Source organism: Bombina bombina, chromosome 2 (genome assembly GCF_027579735.1).
Source record: "Bombina bombina isolate aBomBom1 chromosome 2, aBomBom1.pri, whole genome shotgun sequence".
Classification (NCBI taxonomy): Eukaryota; Metazoa; Chordata; class Amphibia; order Anura; family Bombinatoridae; genus Bombina; species Bombina bombina.
Window position 1 is genome coordinate 236,800,152 of NC_069500.1, and position 17,915 is coordinate 236,818,066.

Sequence of the window (17,915 nt, forward strand, 5' to 3'; positions counted from 1 at the left end):
TATACACGCATACACCTATACACACTCATACATAAAAAAACATATACACACACACACATACATATTGTACGTACATACACACATACATACATATACACGCATACACCTATACACCTATACACACTCATACATAAAAAGACATATACACGCACACACATACATATTGTACGTACATACACACATACATACATATACACGCATACACCTATACACACTCATACATAAAAAAACATATACACACACACACATACATATTGTACGTACATACACACATACATACACACATACATACATATACACGCATACACCTATACACCTATACACACTCATACATAAAAAGACATATACACGCACACACATACATATTGTACGTACATACACACATACATACATATACACGCATACACCTATACACACTCATACATAAAAAAACATATACACACACACATACATATTGTACGTACATACACACATACATACATATACACGCATACACCTATACACACTCATACATACATATTGTACGTACATACACACATACATACATATACACGCATACACCTATACACCTATACACACTCATACATAAAAAGACATATACACGCACACACATACATATTGTACGTACATACACACATACATACATATACACGCATACACCTATACACCTATACACACTCATACATAAAAAGACATATACACGCACACACATACATATTGTACGTACATACACACATACATACATATACACGCATACACCTATACACCTATACACACTCATACATAAAAAGACATATACACGCACACACATACATATTGTACGTACATACACACATACATACATATACACGCATACACCTATACACACTCATACATAAAAAAACATATACACACACACACACATACATATTGTACGTACATACACACATACATACATATACACGCATACACCTATACACACTCATACATAAAAAGACATATACACGCACACACATACATATTGTACGTACATACACACATACATACATATACACGCATACACCTATACACACTCATACATAAAAAAACATATACACACACACACATACATATTGTACGTACATACACACATACATACATATACACGCATACACCTATACACCTATACACACTCATACATAAAAAGACATATACACGCACACACATACATATTGTACGTACATACACACATACATACATATACATGCATACACCTATACACACTCATACATAAAAAAAACATATACACACACACATACATATTGTACGTACATACACACATACATACATATACACGCATACACCTATACACCTATACACACTCATACATAAAAAGACATATACACGCACACACATACATATTGTACGTACATACACACATACATACATATACACGCATACACCTATACACCTATACACACTCATACATAAAAAGACATATACACGCACACACATACATATTGTACGTACATACACACATACATACATATACACGCATACACCTATACACCTATACACACTCATACATAAAAAGACATATACACGCACACACATACATATTGTACGTACATACACACATACATACATATACACGCATACACCTATACACCTATACACACTCATACATAAAAAAACATATACACGCACACACATACATATTGTACGTACATACACACATACATACATATACACGCATACACCTATACACCTATACACACTCATACATAAAAAAAACATATACACGCACACACATACACATTGTACGTACATACACACGTACATACATATACATATTGGTATTTCTCATGTGCCCACCCAAATAAAAGACTGTATAAAAAAACAACAAAAAGTCCAAACTTTAGTAGCCAGCAGTAAAGGTTACCTGAAATTCGAAGACCTTTTATCCTTTCACTATCATTCAGCAGAAACACTGTCTTAAAGAACACACAGCACGGATAACCCTTTACAGTTGCATTGAGAGAACTGTAGTTCCTACATGTGGGACCAGTCAAAGGGCAGGACTGTGTGCAGTAATCATGTAGCACCTACCAAGAACCGGACCAGAGGGCAGGAAGTTGCCTACAGTGCAAAGCATTCATGGGCACTGGTGTGATGTAGGAAACTGGAAAGAATTATAAGTGTACTAGTAGGCACTATACCTCCTGCTCCTGCATCAGCTTTGGTTCAAACTGTATATAAAGTTTTGTGCAATGGATGCTCCTTGGGTAGCTGTTTGATTTGCCCACCCCTAAAAAAGAGCTGTGAACAAAAGATGAATAACTGGTCCTATGGATAAAGCTAACTTGCTGACAAGGACAACTCCCACAGATCTACTGGTGGAGACCAACAGAACTCACAAGCATTAGAATAAAACAAAAAAAAAGTATAGGAATAAAGAAAACAAAACTGTAATACATATTAAAACATCATCAAAGAAATAATAATTTTCGGCCAGATTATGAGTTTTGCGTTAGGAGCTATGCGGTGCTAACGAGCAGTTTTTTCTCACCGCTCACTTACCTGCAGCGCTGGTATTACGGGTTTTTACAAACCCGGCGTTAAAAGGCAAAAAGTGAGCGTTGAGCAAAATTGAGCTCCATACCGCACTCCAATACCAGCACTGCTTAAGTTAGCGGTGAGCAGGTCGTACGTGCTCGTGCACGATTTCCCCATAGGAATCAACGGGGAGAGCCCGCTGAGAAAAAGTCTAACACCTGCAAAAAAGCAGCGTAAATCTCAGTAACGCAGCCCCATTGATTCCTATGGGGAAATAAAAGTTATGTTTACACCTAACACCCTAACATGAACCAGAGTCTAAACACCCCTAATCTGCCGCCCCCGACATCGTCGCCACCTACATTATATTTATTAACCCCTAATCTACCGCTCCGGACATTGCCGCCACCTACATTATACATATTAACCCCTAATCTGCTGCCCCCAACATCGCCAACACCTACATTATATTTCTTAACCCCTAATCTCCCTCCCCCAATGTCGCCGCAACCTACCTACATTTATTAACCTCTAATCTGCCGCCCCCAACGTGGCCGCCACTATAATAAGCATATTAACCCCTAAACCGCCACACTCCCGACTCGCAAACAATAGTTAAATATTATTAACCCCTAATCTGCCATCCCTAACATCACCGCCACCTACCTACATTTATTAACCCCTAATCTGCCGCCCCCAAGTTTTAATTAGGAATAATTTAGTTAATTATAGTAATTTTCTTTAGATTTATTTAAATTATATTTAAATTAGGGGGTGCTAGGGTTAGGGTTAGACTTAGATTTAGGGGTTAATACATTTAATATAGTGGCGGCGACGTTGGGGACGGCAGATTAGGGGTTAATAAGTATAATGTAGGTGGTGGCAATGTTAGGGTGCGGCGGTTTGGGGGTTAATATGTTTATTATAGTGGCGGCGATGTCCGGAGCGGCAGATTAGGGGTTAAAAACAAAATTTATGCTTACCTGATAAATTTCTTTCTCTTGTGGTGTATCCAGTCCACGGGTTCATCCATTACTTGTGGGATATTCTCCTTCCCAACAGGAAGTTGCAAGAGGACACCCACAGCAGAGCTGTCTATATAGCTCCTCCCCTAACCCCCACCTCCAGTCATTCGACCGAAGACAAGTAAGAAAAAGGAGAAACTATAGGGTGCAGTGGTGACTGTAGTTTAAAAAATAAAAACACCTGCCTTAAAGTGACAGGGCGGGCCGTGGACTGGATACACCACAAGAGAAAGAAATTTATCAGATAAGCATAAATTTTGTTTTCTCTTGTAAGGTGTATCCAGTCCACGTGTTCATCCATTACTTGTGGGATACCAATACCAAAGCTTTAGGACATGGATGAAGGGAGGGACAAGGCAAGTACTTAAACAGAAGGCACCACTGCCTGTAAGACCTTTCTCCCAAAAATAGCCTCCGAGGAAGCAAAAGTATCAAATTTGTAGAATTTAGAAAAAGTATGAAGCGAAGACCAAGTCGCCGCCTTACAAATCTGTTCAACAGAGGCCTCATGTTTAAAAGCCCATGTGGAAGCTACCGCTCTAGTAGAATGAGCTGTAATTCTTTCAGGAGGCTGCTGGCCAGCAGTCTCATAAGCTAAACGAATTATGCTTCTTAGCCAAAAAGAAAGAGAAGTTGCCGAAGCCTTTTGGCCTCTCCTCTTTCCAGAGTAAACAACAAACAATGCAGATGTTTGACGAAAATCCTTAGTAGCTTGCAAATAAAAGTTTAAAGCACGAACCACGTCAAGATTGTGTAACAGACGTTCCTTCTTTGAAGAAGGATTAGGACACAGTGACGGAACAACAATTTCCTGATTGATATTCCTATTAGATACTACCTTAGGAAGAAACCCAGGTTTGGTACGCAAAACTACCTTATCTGCATGGAAGATCAGATAAGGGGAATCACACTGCAAGGCAGATAACTCTGAAACTCTTCGAGCCGAAGAGATAGCTACTAAAAACAGAACTTTCCAAGATAAAAGCTTGATATCTATGGAATGCAAGGGTTCAAACGGAACCCCTTGAAGAACCTTAAGAACTAAATTTAAACTCCATGGCGGAGCAACAGGTTTAAACACAGGCCTGATTCTAATCAAAGCCTGACAAAACGCCTGAACGTCTGGAACATCAGCCAGGCGCTTGTGCAAAAGAATAGACAGAGCAGAAATCTGTCCCTTTAAGGAACTAGCCGATAATCCCTTTTCCAATCCTTCTTGGAGAAAAGATAGTATCCTGGGAATCCTGACCTTACTCCACGAGTAACCCTTGGATTCACACCAATGAAGATATTTACACCATATCTTATGATAGATTTTCCTGGTGACAGGCTTTCGAGCCTGAATCAAGGTATCAATGACCGATTCGGAGAAACCACGTTTTGATAAAATCAAGCGTTCAATCTCCAAGCAGTCAGACGCAGAGAAACTATATTTGGATGTTTGAATGGACCTTGGAGTAGAAGGTCCTGCCTCAGCGGCAGAGTCCATGGTGGAAAGGATGACATGTCACACCAGATCTGCATACCAAGTCCTGCGTGGCCACGCAGGTGCTATCAAAATCACTGAAGCTCTCTCCTGCTTGATCTTGGCAATCAGACGAGGGAGGAGAGGAAACAGTGGAAACACATAAGCCAGGCTGAAGGACCAGGGCACTGCTAGAGCATCTATCAGCGTTGACTGGGGATCCCTTGACCTGGACCCGTAACAAGGAAGTTTGGCGTTCTGACGAGACGCCATCAGATCCAGTTCTGGTTTGCCCCATAATTGAATCAGCTGGGCAAATACCTCCGGATGGAGCTCCCACTCCCCCGGATGAAAAGTCTGCCGACTTAGAAAGTCCGCCTCCCAGTTCTCTACTCCTGGGATATGGATAGCTGATAGATGGCAAGAGTGAACCTCCGCCCATAGAATTATCGTGGAAACTTCCATCATTGCCAGGGGACTCCTTGTTCCCCCCTGATGGTTGATATAGGCTACAGTCGTGATATTGCCCAACTGATATCTGATGAACTTGACCGCAGCTAGCTGAGGCCAAGCCTGATGAGCATCAAATATCGCTCTGAGTTCCGGAATGTTTATCGGAAGAAGGGCTTCCTCCTGAGTCCACAAACTCTGAGCCTTCAGGGAGTTCCAGACCGCACCGCAGCCCAGAAGGCTGGCATCTGTCATCACTATAGTCCACTCTGGCCTGCGGAAACTCATTCCCCTGGACAGGTGGACCCGAGATAACCACCAGAGAAGAGAATCCCTGGTCTTTTGATCCAGATTTAACAGAGGAGACAAATCTGTGTAGTCCCCATTCCACTGATTGAGCATGCAAAGTTGCAGTGGTCAGAGATGTAGGCGGGCAAACGGAACTATGTCCATTGCCGCTACCATTAGGCCGATCATTTCCATACACTGAGCTACTGACGGCCGAGAAGTGGAATGAAGAACACGGCAGGTAGTTAGAAGCTTTGATATCCTGACCTCCATCAGAAAAATCTTAATTTCTACTGAATCTATCAGAGTTCCTAGGAAGGAAACTCTTGTGCAGGGAGAAAGAGAACTCTTTTCTCTGTTCACTTTCCACCCGTGAGACCTCAGAAAGGTCAGAACAATGTCCGTATGGGACTTGGCGATTTGAAAAGTCGACGCCTGAATCAGAATGTCGTCTAGGTAAGGAGCCACCGCTATGCCCCGCGGCCTTAGGACCGCCAGAAGGGACCCTAGAACCTTCGTAAAGACTCTTGGCGCCGTGGCTAACCCGAAGGGAAGAGCCACAAACTGGTAATGCCTGTCTAGGAAGGCGAACCTTAGGAACTGATGATGCTCTCTGTGAATCGGAATGTGGAGATAAGCATCCTTTAAGTCCACGGTAGTCATATATTGACCCTCCTGGATCATAGGGAGGATGGTTCGGATTGTCTCCATTTTGAAGGATGGGACCCTGAGAAATTTGTTTAGGATCTTGCGATCCAAGATTGGTCTGAAAGTTCCCTCTTTTTTGGGAACTATAAACAGGTTTGAATAGAAACCCTGTCCCTGTTCCTCTCTTGGAACTGGGTGGATCACTCCCATAACCAGTAGGTCTTGAACGCAACATAAGAATGCCTCTCTCTTTATCTGGTTTGCAGATAATTGTGAGAGATGAAATCTCCCCTTTGGAGATGAACCTTTGAATTCCAGAAGATAACCCTGGGAGACAATCTCTAGTGCCCAGGGATCCTGGATGTCTCTTGCCCAAGCCTGGGCGAAGAGAGAAAGTCTGCCCCCCTCTAGATCCGGTCCCGGATCGGGGCTACCCCTTCATGCTGTCTTAGAGGCAGCAGCAGGCTTCTTGTCCTGCTTCCCTTTGTTCCAAGTCTGGTTAGGTCTCCAGACTGGTTTGGACTGGGTGAAATTTCCCTCTTGTTTTGCATTAGAGGAAACCGAAGCTGCGCCACCCTTGAAGTTTCGAAAGGAACGGAAATTATTCTGTTTGGTCCTTAATTTATTGGACCTATCCTGAGGAAGGGCGTGACCTTTTCCTCCAGTAATGTCAGAGATGATCTCCTTCAGGCCGGGCCCGAATAGGGTCTGTCCTTTGAAGGGGATGTTAAGAAGCTTAGACTTTGAAGTAACATCTGCTGATCAGGACTTAAGCCATAGCGCCCTACGCGCCAGAATGGCAAAACCTGAATTCTTAGCCGTTAGCTTGGTTAAATGAAAAATGGCATCAGAAATAAAGGAATTAGCTAACTTAAGAGCTTTAATCCTGTCTAAGATATCATCTAACGGGGTCTCCACCTGTAGAGCCTCCTCAAGAGACTCGAACCAAAAAGCCGCTGCAGCAGTAACTGGAGCAATGCATGCAAGAGGCTGGAGAATAAAACCTTGATGTATAAAAATTTTCTTAAGGAGACCCTCCAATTTTTTATCCATAGGATCCAGGAAAGCACAACTGTCCTCGACTGGGATAGTTGTACGCTTAGCTAGGGTAGAGACTGCTCCCTCCCCCTTAGGGACCGTCTGCCACGAGTCCCGTATGGCGGCATCTATGGGAAACATCTTTTTAAACGCAGGAGGGGGAGAGAACGGCACACCTGGTCTATCCCATTTCTTAGTAATAATTTCCGAAAACCTCTTAGGGACTGGAAAAACATCAGTGTAAACAGGCACTGCAAAGTATTTGTCCATCTTACACAATTTCTCTGGAACTACAATGGGGTCACAGTCATCCAGAGTCGCTAAAACCTCCCTAAGCAATAAGCGGAGGTGTTCAAGCTTAAATTTAAATGCTGTCATTTCAGAATCAGACTGAAGCAACACCTTCCCTGAATATGAAATATCACCCACAGATAGAAGCTCTCCTGCCTCAGCTTCTGAGCATTGTGAGGGTATATCGGACACAGGTATTAAAGCGTCAGAAAGATCTGCATTAGTTCTAGCCCCAGAGCTGTCTCGCTTTCCCTGTAACCCTGGCAGTTTGGACAATACCTCTGAGAGGGTAGCATTCATAACTGCCGCCATGTCCTGTAAGGTAAAAGAATTAGACGCACTAGATGTACTTGGCGTCACTTGAGCGGGAGTTATAGGTTCTGACACATGGGGAGAGCTAGATGGCATAATCTCCCTTTTTTCAGTCAGAGAATCCTCTGGAGATAAATCTTTAAGCGCCATAATATGGTCTTTATAGTTTATAGAAATTTCAGTACATTTGGTACACATTCTAAGAGGGGGTTCCACAATGGCTTTCAAACATATTGAACAAGGAGTTTCCTCTATGTCAGACATGTTTAACAGACTAGTAATGAGACAAGCAAGCTTGGAAAACACTTTAATAAAGGTGAAACAGCAATTAAACAAAAACGTTACTGTGCCTTTAAGAGAAAAAAACTAGCACTTAAACTGCAAAACAGTTCTAAAAATATAGTAAAGTCTTCAAAAATTTTACAGTGTGTGTAAGGGACTAAAGCAACATTGCACCCACTTGCAAATGGATGATTAACCCCTTAGCCCCCAAACCGGATTTAAAAAACGTCAACCACCTGTAAAAAACAGTTGAGCATCTTGCCACAGCTCTGCTGAGGCTCCTACCTGCCCTCAAATACGATTTGGTGAAGGAATAAACCCTTTATAATGGTCCTCAGATGCCAAAGGTTTCCTCTAGGGAAGCTGGATGTCTCAGTCTGAATTAAAACTGCGCAGCTATAGCGTGAAAATAGGCCCCTCCCACCATGTACTGGATGTCAGAGGGGCCTTAAGAAAATACTCCTAGGAGTATCTGACTAGCCATGTGGAAAACTAGGCCCCAAATAAAGATTTATCTCCCTCAGAGAAAAAACGTTTTATTTATGAAAACATGCAAACGTTTTGACACTACATAATATTAACATGAGTATTACTCTGTTTTGTAAGCATGATCCCAGTCGTTGTTAAATCACTGCACCATGCTTACCTCAAATACACAAGGCTCTGTCAGCATTTTCTAGAACTTATTCATCTCTCTAGAAATAAAAATACTGAACATACCTCAAAGCAGGTAATCTGCAGACCGTTCCCCAACTGAAGTTTTTCCCATACTCTTCAGTTATGTGTAAGAACAGCAATGGACCTTAGTTACAAACTGCTAAGATCATCAACCTCCAGGCAAAATTCTTCATCTAATTTCTGCCTGAGAGTAAAACAGTACAACGCCGGTACCGTTTAAAAATAACAAACTGTAACACTAGACTAAGTCACCACTTATCTCTTGATACTTCCCTTGTCGAGAGTTGCAAGAAAATGACTGGAGGTGGGGGTTAGGAGAGGAGCTATATAGACAGCTCTGCTGTGGGTGTCCTCTTGCAACTTCCTGTTGGGAAGGAGAATATCCCACAAGTAATGGATGAACCCGTGGACTGGATACACCTTACAAGAGAAAATTTTATTATAGTGTTTGCGATGCGGAAGGGCCTCGGTTTAGGGGTTAATAGGTGTTTTATGGGTGTTAGTGTACTTTTTAGCACTTTAGTTATGAGTTTTATGCTACGGCCTTGTACCATAAAACTCTTAACTACTGACTTTAAAATGCGTCACGGATCTTGGAGGTAGAGGCTGTACCGTTCACTTTTTGGCCTCCCAGGACAGACTCGTAATACCAGCGCTATGGAAGTCCCATAGAAAAAAGGGTTTACAAAGTTTACGTAAGTCGTTTTGCGGTAAGGCCAAAGAAGTGTGTGGTGCCCCTAAACCTGCAAGACTCTTAATAGCAGCGGTAGTGAAAAAGCAGCATTAGGACCTGTTAACGCTGCTTTTTCAGCTTAAAGCACAACTCGTAATCTAGCCGAATGACTATAACTCCCAACATTTTCCAGAGGGACTTGCAGATTTAGGCTGCCCTCAAGAGCCCTGCAGACATTTGTGACAGAATGTGGTGGAGCTACTGGTGTACCATGGACAGGTTTGGGTAAGAGTCTCCTGTTTCACTTTGAAAACCATGGCATTTGTCCTGAGGGGCAAGCTGCAGGATTGACAATAGGGCAACGCTCCCAAAATGTAACAATCCCAAAATATGTGGGATAATTAGGAGCTCTGTAATATTCATAAAAAAGAGCACATGTCTGCGCAGTCATGTATTGTTTTATTTACTGTAAACCTTCTATAGTGCACAGAATAATATGGTAAATGACAATAATTACATGTATATTTCCATTACAATTAGTATAATAGCAAACTACATGCTGCAATGTTAAGTACGATTTGAGGTTGCCAACTGTAATGCCTCAGCTCTGCAATGTTACCATCTATTACATCACTGGCCCATAAGAGATTGAGACCCCAAAAATATATTGGTTTAATAATAGTATTTATATAAACTGTTAAAGAAGCAAGGGATTATAGTAATTGGGTTATTTATTAGGTATAGTTGTATATATTGTTTTGCACTTTTGTATTTGTTTATATATATTTTTTCCTTCTATACAATTCATGTAACAGTGTTTTAATTTCAGTACATAATATAACATTTCTTTTTTTTTTTTTTATCAATTTTGTGTATGTCTTGATTTTTTTTTATTTAAGAGATTAGCTTTTAAAGGCCATAAAAGGCAACATTCATGGTTACTGTGATATAATTGGACAAGGAAAAACACAATGTAATAAAAACATGTACATTGTTTGCACTATAAAAAAATGGTGGTTGGGGCTTCTTTAGTAGAGGGATGTTTTTGTTGTGAGGAGGCTATGGATGAGGAGGCTTTGCAATAAACAGGGCCCTACAGGTGGTTTTGGGTGCAGAGAAGGGGTCCTCATGTACTCTGAAGTGAGGCCTTTTCTATGATGGGTTCTAGTAAAAGAATCCAACGCATGAATTATAAAATACATCATATTTGTAGATTCTAGCAAAGACTTTTAGAATTAACCAAATATGCAGGAAAGTGATCAGTTATGGATAAATAAAAAAGAGAGAAATATAACATAACAGTGCAATATGTCGCTTACAACTAACACCTGCAGACCAAATATATCTGTGTATGACATTAGAAGAATGGTATGTGCACAGACAGCACAAATGTGCACCAAGTTCAATACAAAAACATTATGTTAATATATATATAGATTGCTTAGCTTATCAAGTCAAGATTTGAAAATTTTATTTCAAATATAGATTGCGGGGCGTGTCTGTACAGCTTCCATGACAAGAAGCATCCTCAAGAGCTCTGGAAGATTAGCTGACAATCCGCCGATTTTATGTGACAACAACTATACTGGATATCGTTAAATATCAATATCTCACAAATATAAGAATATTTCAAAAACTGCCCTTGCTGTTTAAATGATCCTGGAGCTGCGATTCGGACATATTAGGCCTAGAGCAGCGGCTCACTAATAGGCAACAACAATCCCCCCCCCTCGGTGATTCGGGTTATATATCCCATGGTCAAAACCTGTATCTTTAATCACTTACAGAGCTGTGTTGTTCAAAATACCCAGCTCTCCAGCAATATGTGAAGACACTTCATCTCAACTTCTACACGTTCAATATTAGATATTAGAATTGCTACTGCAATCCTTATGTGATAAAGTTCCATCTGAAGATGTCCTGGAACAGTATATAGCAGGATTTGCAAGGACTACTGAGAATACCGGACACTCTTGCATGCCACCTAAACTTAACCCCAGAGAGCAAATCAAACTGAAACCACTCCTTTATACATCTACCAACTCAGGGAAACCCCATGTGGAAAGGCCTTATTATATACAGCTTGATCAAGAGGTTTTATTAGAGGCTCTGAATCCTTTATACATCTACCAACTCAGGGAAACCCCATGTGGAAAGGCCTTATTATATACAGCTTGATCAAGAGGTTTTATTAGAGGCTCTGAATCCTTTATACATCTACCAACTCAGAGAAACCCCATGTGGAAAGGCCTTATTATATACAGCTTGATCAAGAGGTTTTATTAGAGGCTCTGAATCCTTTATGCATCTACCAACTATGGGAAACCCCATGTGGAAAGGCCTTATTATATACAGCTTGGTTAAGAGGTTTTATTAGAGGCTCTGAATCCTTTATACATCTACCAACTCAGAGAAACCCCATGTGGAAAGGCCTTATTATATACAGCTTGATCAAGAGGTTTTATTAGAGGCTCTGAATCCTTTATGCATCTACCAACTATGGGAAACCCCATGTGGAAAGGCCTTATTATATACAGCTTGGTTAAGATGTCTTATCTGAATCCTCTGGCTGTGTCGTTTGGCCCTAGGACAGTCAAAAGGGAAAGTGGAGATTATAAATCACCTATCTTAACACCTCTGAGTCTACTTGACCTCTGTCATTCTGGGTTCTTCTGAACTGCCCTCCACTTTGTTTACCACAATGGACGGAACTTACAGTACAAATTGCCACAGAGAAATGTTGCACCTCAGAGACTTTGGATAAGTTCAAATTAAACTCTCTCTCAATATTTGGGTCAAATTTTTTATTGCATAGCTTCATTTATGATGTGGCACCCCCATGGTCTTTGAAAAACTATAACCATATAATAAGCTTGCAATAGGTCTTACTTGTAAGAGCTTAATTTCTCTCATAGATTTCATAATCTGTTTTTTTTTTTTATTAATGCTGTAGTAACGACGTTCCCTTTTTTAGTTCATAGACTAGAACCTTTTCTAAAGCTTATGTAAGGGGGAACTTTTGCATATTTACCTATGTTATGATTGAACATAAAATTCTTAGTCTTATAAAATATTTTGGGATCAACAAGGTTTATAAACAACTAAATCCTTTCCATTATTAATACGAGTTACAGTGACAATTTTTTTTAATATAACTAACCCAATCCAATACTCATAGTTAGCGGCAATAACAGTGAGCAAAAATTTAAAACTTTTTAAAAAAAAATCATCTCCTAAAGTATATTTATTTCTACATAATAGATTTACAATGGTACTATTCCCCCTATTACAAAGGCATACGCTTATTTTTAGACTGCATATTACGATTTGGTCTTATACAAAATAGTTTCTTTAATAGTTTAATTGTATAGTTACAACTGTTAATTGTATAGTTATATTTTCTTTATGAGGAAATTATTTTATTTTTATTATGTTCTCTGTGTTGGAATTGCATAATTATATTTATCTTCTCTTTTTTCTGTAATTGAGAATTTCATGGAAATGTTGGTTGGAATTTGAGTTCAGGGGTGGTCCCCTCTATCTGCAATATTTTCCAACTTTTAGTTTAGCATTAAAGAGGGTCTAAATTACTCTTTTTCTTTAGTTTTCTCTTTATCTTTGAGATTATAATAGCAAAAGGCCCATGAGTGGCTTTTCTTTAAAACAACCCAATATGAACAAAGACTATTACTGTACTAATAAAGAAGTCCAAGAGTGACCTTATTGGATGTTAACAGGGGGAAAAAAATGAGGATTGTTTCTTTGTTGGTTAACAATTGTTTAACAAGAAAGTAATGTATCTTTGTTAGAAAAATTATTGTGTACTCCTGTATACTGTATTTTTTTCTGAATGTCCTCAATAAAAAATATATATATATATATAAAAAAATAGATGCCAGTAAGAGTACTCAGAAGTCAAAAGAAACATTCTTGCACTCATGGTACAATCAAATGCCCCTTTAAAACATTGCACTTGATTATGGTATAAGCATACCCAGGGCTAGCTCTTCCATAAGGCTAAACGGGAAAGTAACAATTGATACCCGTTTTGTTTCTTAATACAAAAATGTCAACATAACTTTATTTGTTGTTCAGATTGATGTTCCAAGAATTAAGATTAACCAGACAACCGTTAGCAATATTGAAACAATAAATAAAATAAATATACATTTTGATAATTTGATCTTATTCTCTGACCAACAGCTAACCTCTGTTGACCATTGAAGTGTTGTAGTTACGGTATAGAGTTCCGAGACAGAGAGAACAGTTTTACTATAATTTCCTACATGGTTGCAGTGATACAACTGAAAATGACACGCACACAAACATTTTACAAGAATGTATAGCAAAACTTAATTTTGTTTTCATTAAGACATGACGACTTGCAAGTGAAATAATGACAACAATGTGGTATACATGAAATTATAAATGCTTGAAGGAAAATTATACATCATATTTAAAACATAAAATAAGAATTTCAGCCCAACTCTCTATTTTGTTCTATTTTGTAGCATTTAAGAGTTAAGTTTTTTTGTTTTTCATCATATTAGCCATCACTTGTTATATAGAAGAAAAAAACACAGCTTATTCATAAAAAATGAATATGTGACATTCGTTTCTATAACGCAAGCACATACCTGTGCCCCAACAGGGCTCTGAAGGTGAACAGACTCATTCCCAGACAATAGGATGAGATCTTTGACCAATCACAGCTCCACTCACTCGATGCCTAACAATATATAAATATATATATATGTGTCAGTTATTAATCATTGCTTACGAGATAGACTAGCCAGAAAAGACATAAACGATCTACAAGGCCTGATAAAATAAATCAAATGCAGAGAAACAGGTTTTTATACCAATAAGACAACAATTAATTTATAAATCCACTTAGGAATACAGTCATTATTTATTAAAAGATAAATCAATTTTTTTGCTGCTGTTCTTTCAACTATTAATGGCATCATGCCCAACTACTTTGTCTGAGTGCTGGAGTCTTTGTTTGAAAGGAAAAAAATAAACAGTTACACTGAATTTGTAGTAACAATTTGCATTTCCTACTGTCAGCAAGAAGTTTACTGGGAAATAAACAGAGGGTAGCTAGGATTTATGCTACGTGATGTATCTTAATTAGAAGGCACTTTATGGTTCTTATCTAAAATTGTTAGAAAAAAATAAAGTAAAACAAGCAGATGGTTCATGTATATATCCTCCAACAAGTAAATCACTAAGTATTGTGTGTTATAGTGGCACAATAAATAAAATCTCATTTTGTGCAGCAGATAGAACACAAATTAAATGACATTTGTAAATACAAAATACTGATTTAGAATAAAGAAAGAGTTACAGGAACACAATCAGATGACAAGTTACTAATACAGAATACAAATAAAATATGGCTTGGGTAATATAGTTGTTAAATACTCGGTTAGTGTAGAGTATCAAGACTACCAACCTTCTACTACTGCGTGTTTAACCCCTGCAAAAGGTTTAGACACACAGTAGAAGTACCTATTGGGACCTGCAGAGCACTGCTGGTTCGAGTGGAAACAGACGCTGATCCAATCAGCAGCCCTAGTTACATATCTGAGTCATACGACTAGTGCTGCTAATTAGATCAGTGGCTCTGATGGTCCATAGCAGTAGGTCTACTGTTTGTTTAACCCCTTTGCGGGGGGAGGGGGGACACAATAGTGTAGGGTTGATAGTCTTAAAATTACATATTTTAAGAATTAAAGCATCAACATTTTCGACTATTATGGCCCTTTAACATAATTGTTACCTGTATCTGGCTTGTACACAAGGTTTCATATGATGTAATTGCTGACTTCATGTGTAAGTCAAAAATAAGTACTTGGTAAAGACAAACCATTTTAATTACTCTAGATATTTACATATAAGTTTTATAATATAAAAAATCAATTAAAATAATACTATTTTAGGGGGCGGAGCCAAGCCGTGCTGGGACATGGCCGCATTTGTGTAAAGCTCCGTTAGAGTTGCAGCTCAACTAACTAATAGAGATATGGTAGAGATCCCGACCTGAACTAACAACACCTCTTTTATAACCTGGAAGAGACCCGGAGCAGAGTAAACCCTCTCACTGTGGCACTACCCACCATCCGTCTGCCTAAAAAGAAGGAATCCAAGTGTCTAACAGAGTCCCGGTCGCCATCTTGGACAGCGAAACATCTTAAGTGACGGCTCCACTTACCCGAGCCTAACCGGGCACACATCGTATCTAAAAGCCTGCATATACAATCAAGAGACCTCACGGTAGACCCGGTCGGTTAGAGTGCCGGATTGCAGGGGAGACCGGGAAGCGCTTTTGTTGCGCTGCGTGTGTACCGCACACGTGGGACCTGCAATTAACAGAGAAAAGCCTGCCGCAACACAGAGGTGAGACTACATAAACCCTATGCATGAAAACCGGAGGGTAAGAATAAAAAGACAGTTTTCTGACTCATATGGATGCTAACTAGAAAGGCTTACATACAACATATAGCAGGCCTCACAGCAGCCCTGAATTATTGCTGGGACTTACAGATAACTCACATACGGCAATCAAGCCTAAATATACTGGGGACTATTCACTATAAAACATATACGAGACAGAGGCCAGTTTAGACCTATAATTTGAGAAGGCCTGAAGAACAGAGGATACCACGTAGCTTAATATAAAGCTACTTAGAACTTGAATACACATCAAGGCTGATTAATTTACTACATTGAACAAGAGCCTCTCACTTAATACCTACATTATAGTGCTGCTGGAAAGAGAGGAGTTTCTAGGCGGCTCTAACTTGCATTCCCCAGAGGCTTATAAAATGTCACAACGCAAAGGCCCTAAACCAGATAAGGCAGCCAAATTACCAACGTCCACACCATCTGTGACCACCTTTTTCCATCCCTCAGATCTCAATTCTACAGAGACTTCCCAATCACAAGAACAGTCTCAGCTTGAAACGCAATTAGATTATTCAACATCACAATACAAATCCCTATTGGCCTTGCCGTCACAAATAGCGGATCTCCCCTCCAAATCAGACTTTGAATCGCTAAAATCCTTTATTAAAGGAGAGATGAGGGAGCTAAAGAAAGACTTAAACGACATGAGTTCCAGAATTGACTACATAGAGGAGGGGCAAGAGACGCTTAACTCTATAGTCAGCACAAACACACAACAGCTCTCTATACAAGACTCTATGGTGCAGTCCCTACAAGAAAAATTAGAAGACCTAGACAACCGAGGGAGAAGGAACAACCTTAGGATCAGGGGAATACCTGAAGAGGTATCCCCAGAGCAATTGAAATCATATGTCAGAGAGCTGTTCCAATCCCTGCACCCCAGATCACCCCCTCTGCAACAAGACGACATAGAAAGGATTCATCGAGCACTTAGACCACCCTCCAAACCTCCAGCACCACCCAGAGATGTGATCATGAGGTTCTTAAGATTCACAACTAAAGAAGAAATTTGGCAAGTGGCGAGAACAAGAAGATCCATTTCATTTAAGGATCATAACCTACAAATATTCCAAGACCTTTGCCCACAGACCATACAGAGGAGAAAGGAGGTTAGATTCCTCACTAAAGCCCTACAAGAACACGACATCAGATATCGCTGGGGCTACCCCTTCAGCCTGATTATCAGCCATAATGGCACACAGATCATATACAAGAATTTATAAGACCTGGATGCTGTGACAAAGAAATTGAACATCACCATTGAACCCCCAGCTGACAACATCTTAGAATCCCCAACAAGACACCCAGATACCATACAAGAACATCCCAGGGAGCAACGGCTTAAATGGAATAGAGTTCAACCTAAAAGAAGGAAAACAGATGCTCCTTCCCCGGGCCCCTCGTGCCCGCAGGACACTTGACACACCTTATTTGACCATCTGGGTTTAGATATAGTCCCCCAGTCGCTGGGACTTCTTGCTGAGATGACACCCTCAACCCTATTTTTCTTGGACTGTTCCAGATCGTGGGTGCTGGGTAAGAAATAGAACGCTGATGAATAGCAGCTGCTACTGTTGACTCACTATTGCTGTTTAGACTGTTTAAGCCAGTATCATTAATACTGGACATCTTTAGGTTTAATTCTCATAAAGTATGTTAAATTGTTAACAGTTAATACCAACTTGGAACACTAGATTTATGATAGAGAGGCACTGTTTGATTTTCATATGTTTGATAAGCTCCAGTCCTATCCCTACCCACCTTCACCCTCATCCCACCC

General features: G+C 39.9%; 1 protein-coding gene across 1 annotated transcript in view; it reads right to left on the bottom strand.

Annotated features, from left to right (window-relative positions):
• The window catches only part of KIAA0825 (KIAA0825 ortholog), a 1,109,509-nt gene that overhangs the window by 538,296 nt on the left and 553,298 nt on the right, over positions 1 to 17,915 (bottom strand). The window contains exon 19 of the mRNA XM_053701492.1: positions 14,302 to 14,393. Coding sequence (XP_053557467.1) covers positions 14,302 to 14,393 — 92 coding nt within the window. The remainder of the gene's footprint in view (positions 1 to 14,301; positions 14,394 to 17,915) is intronic.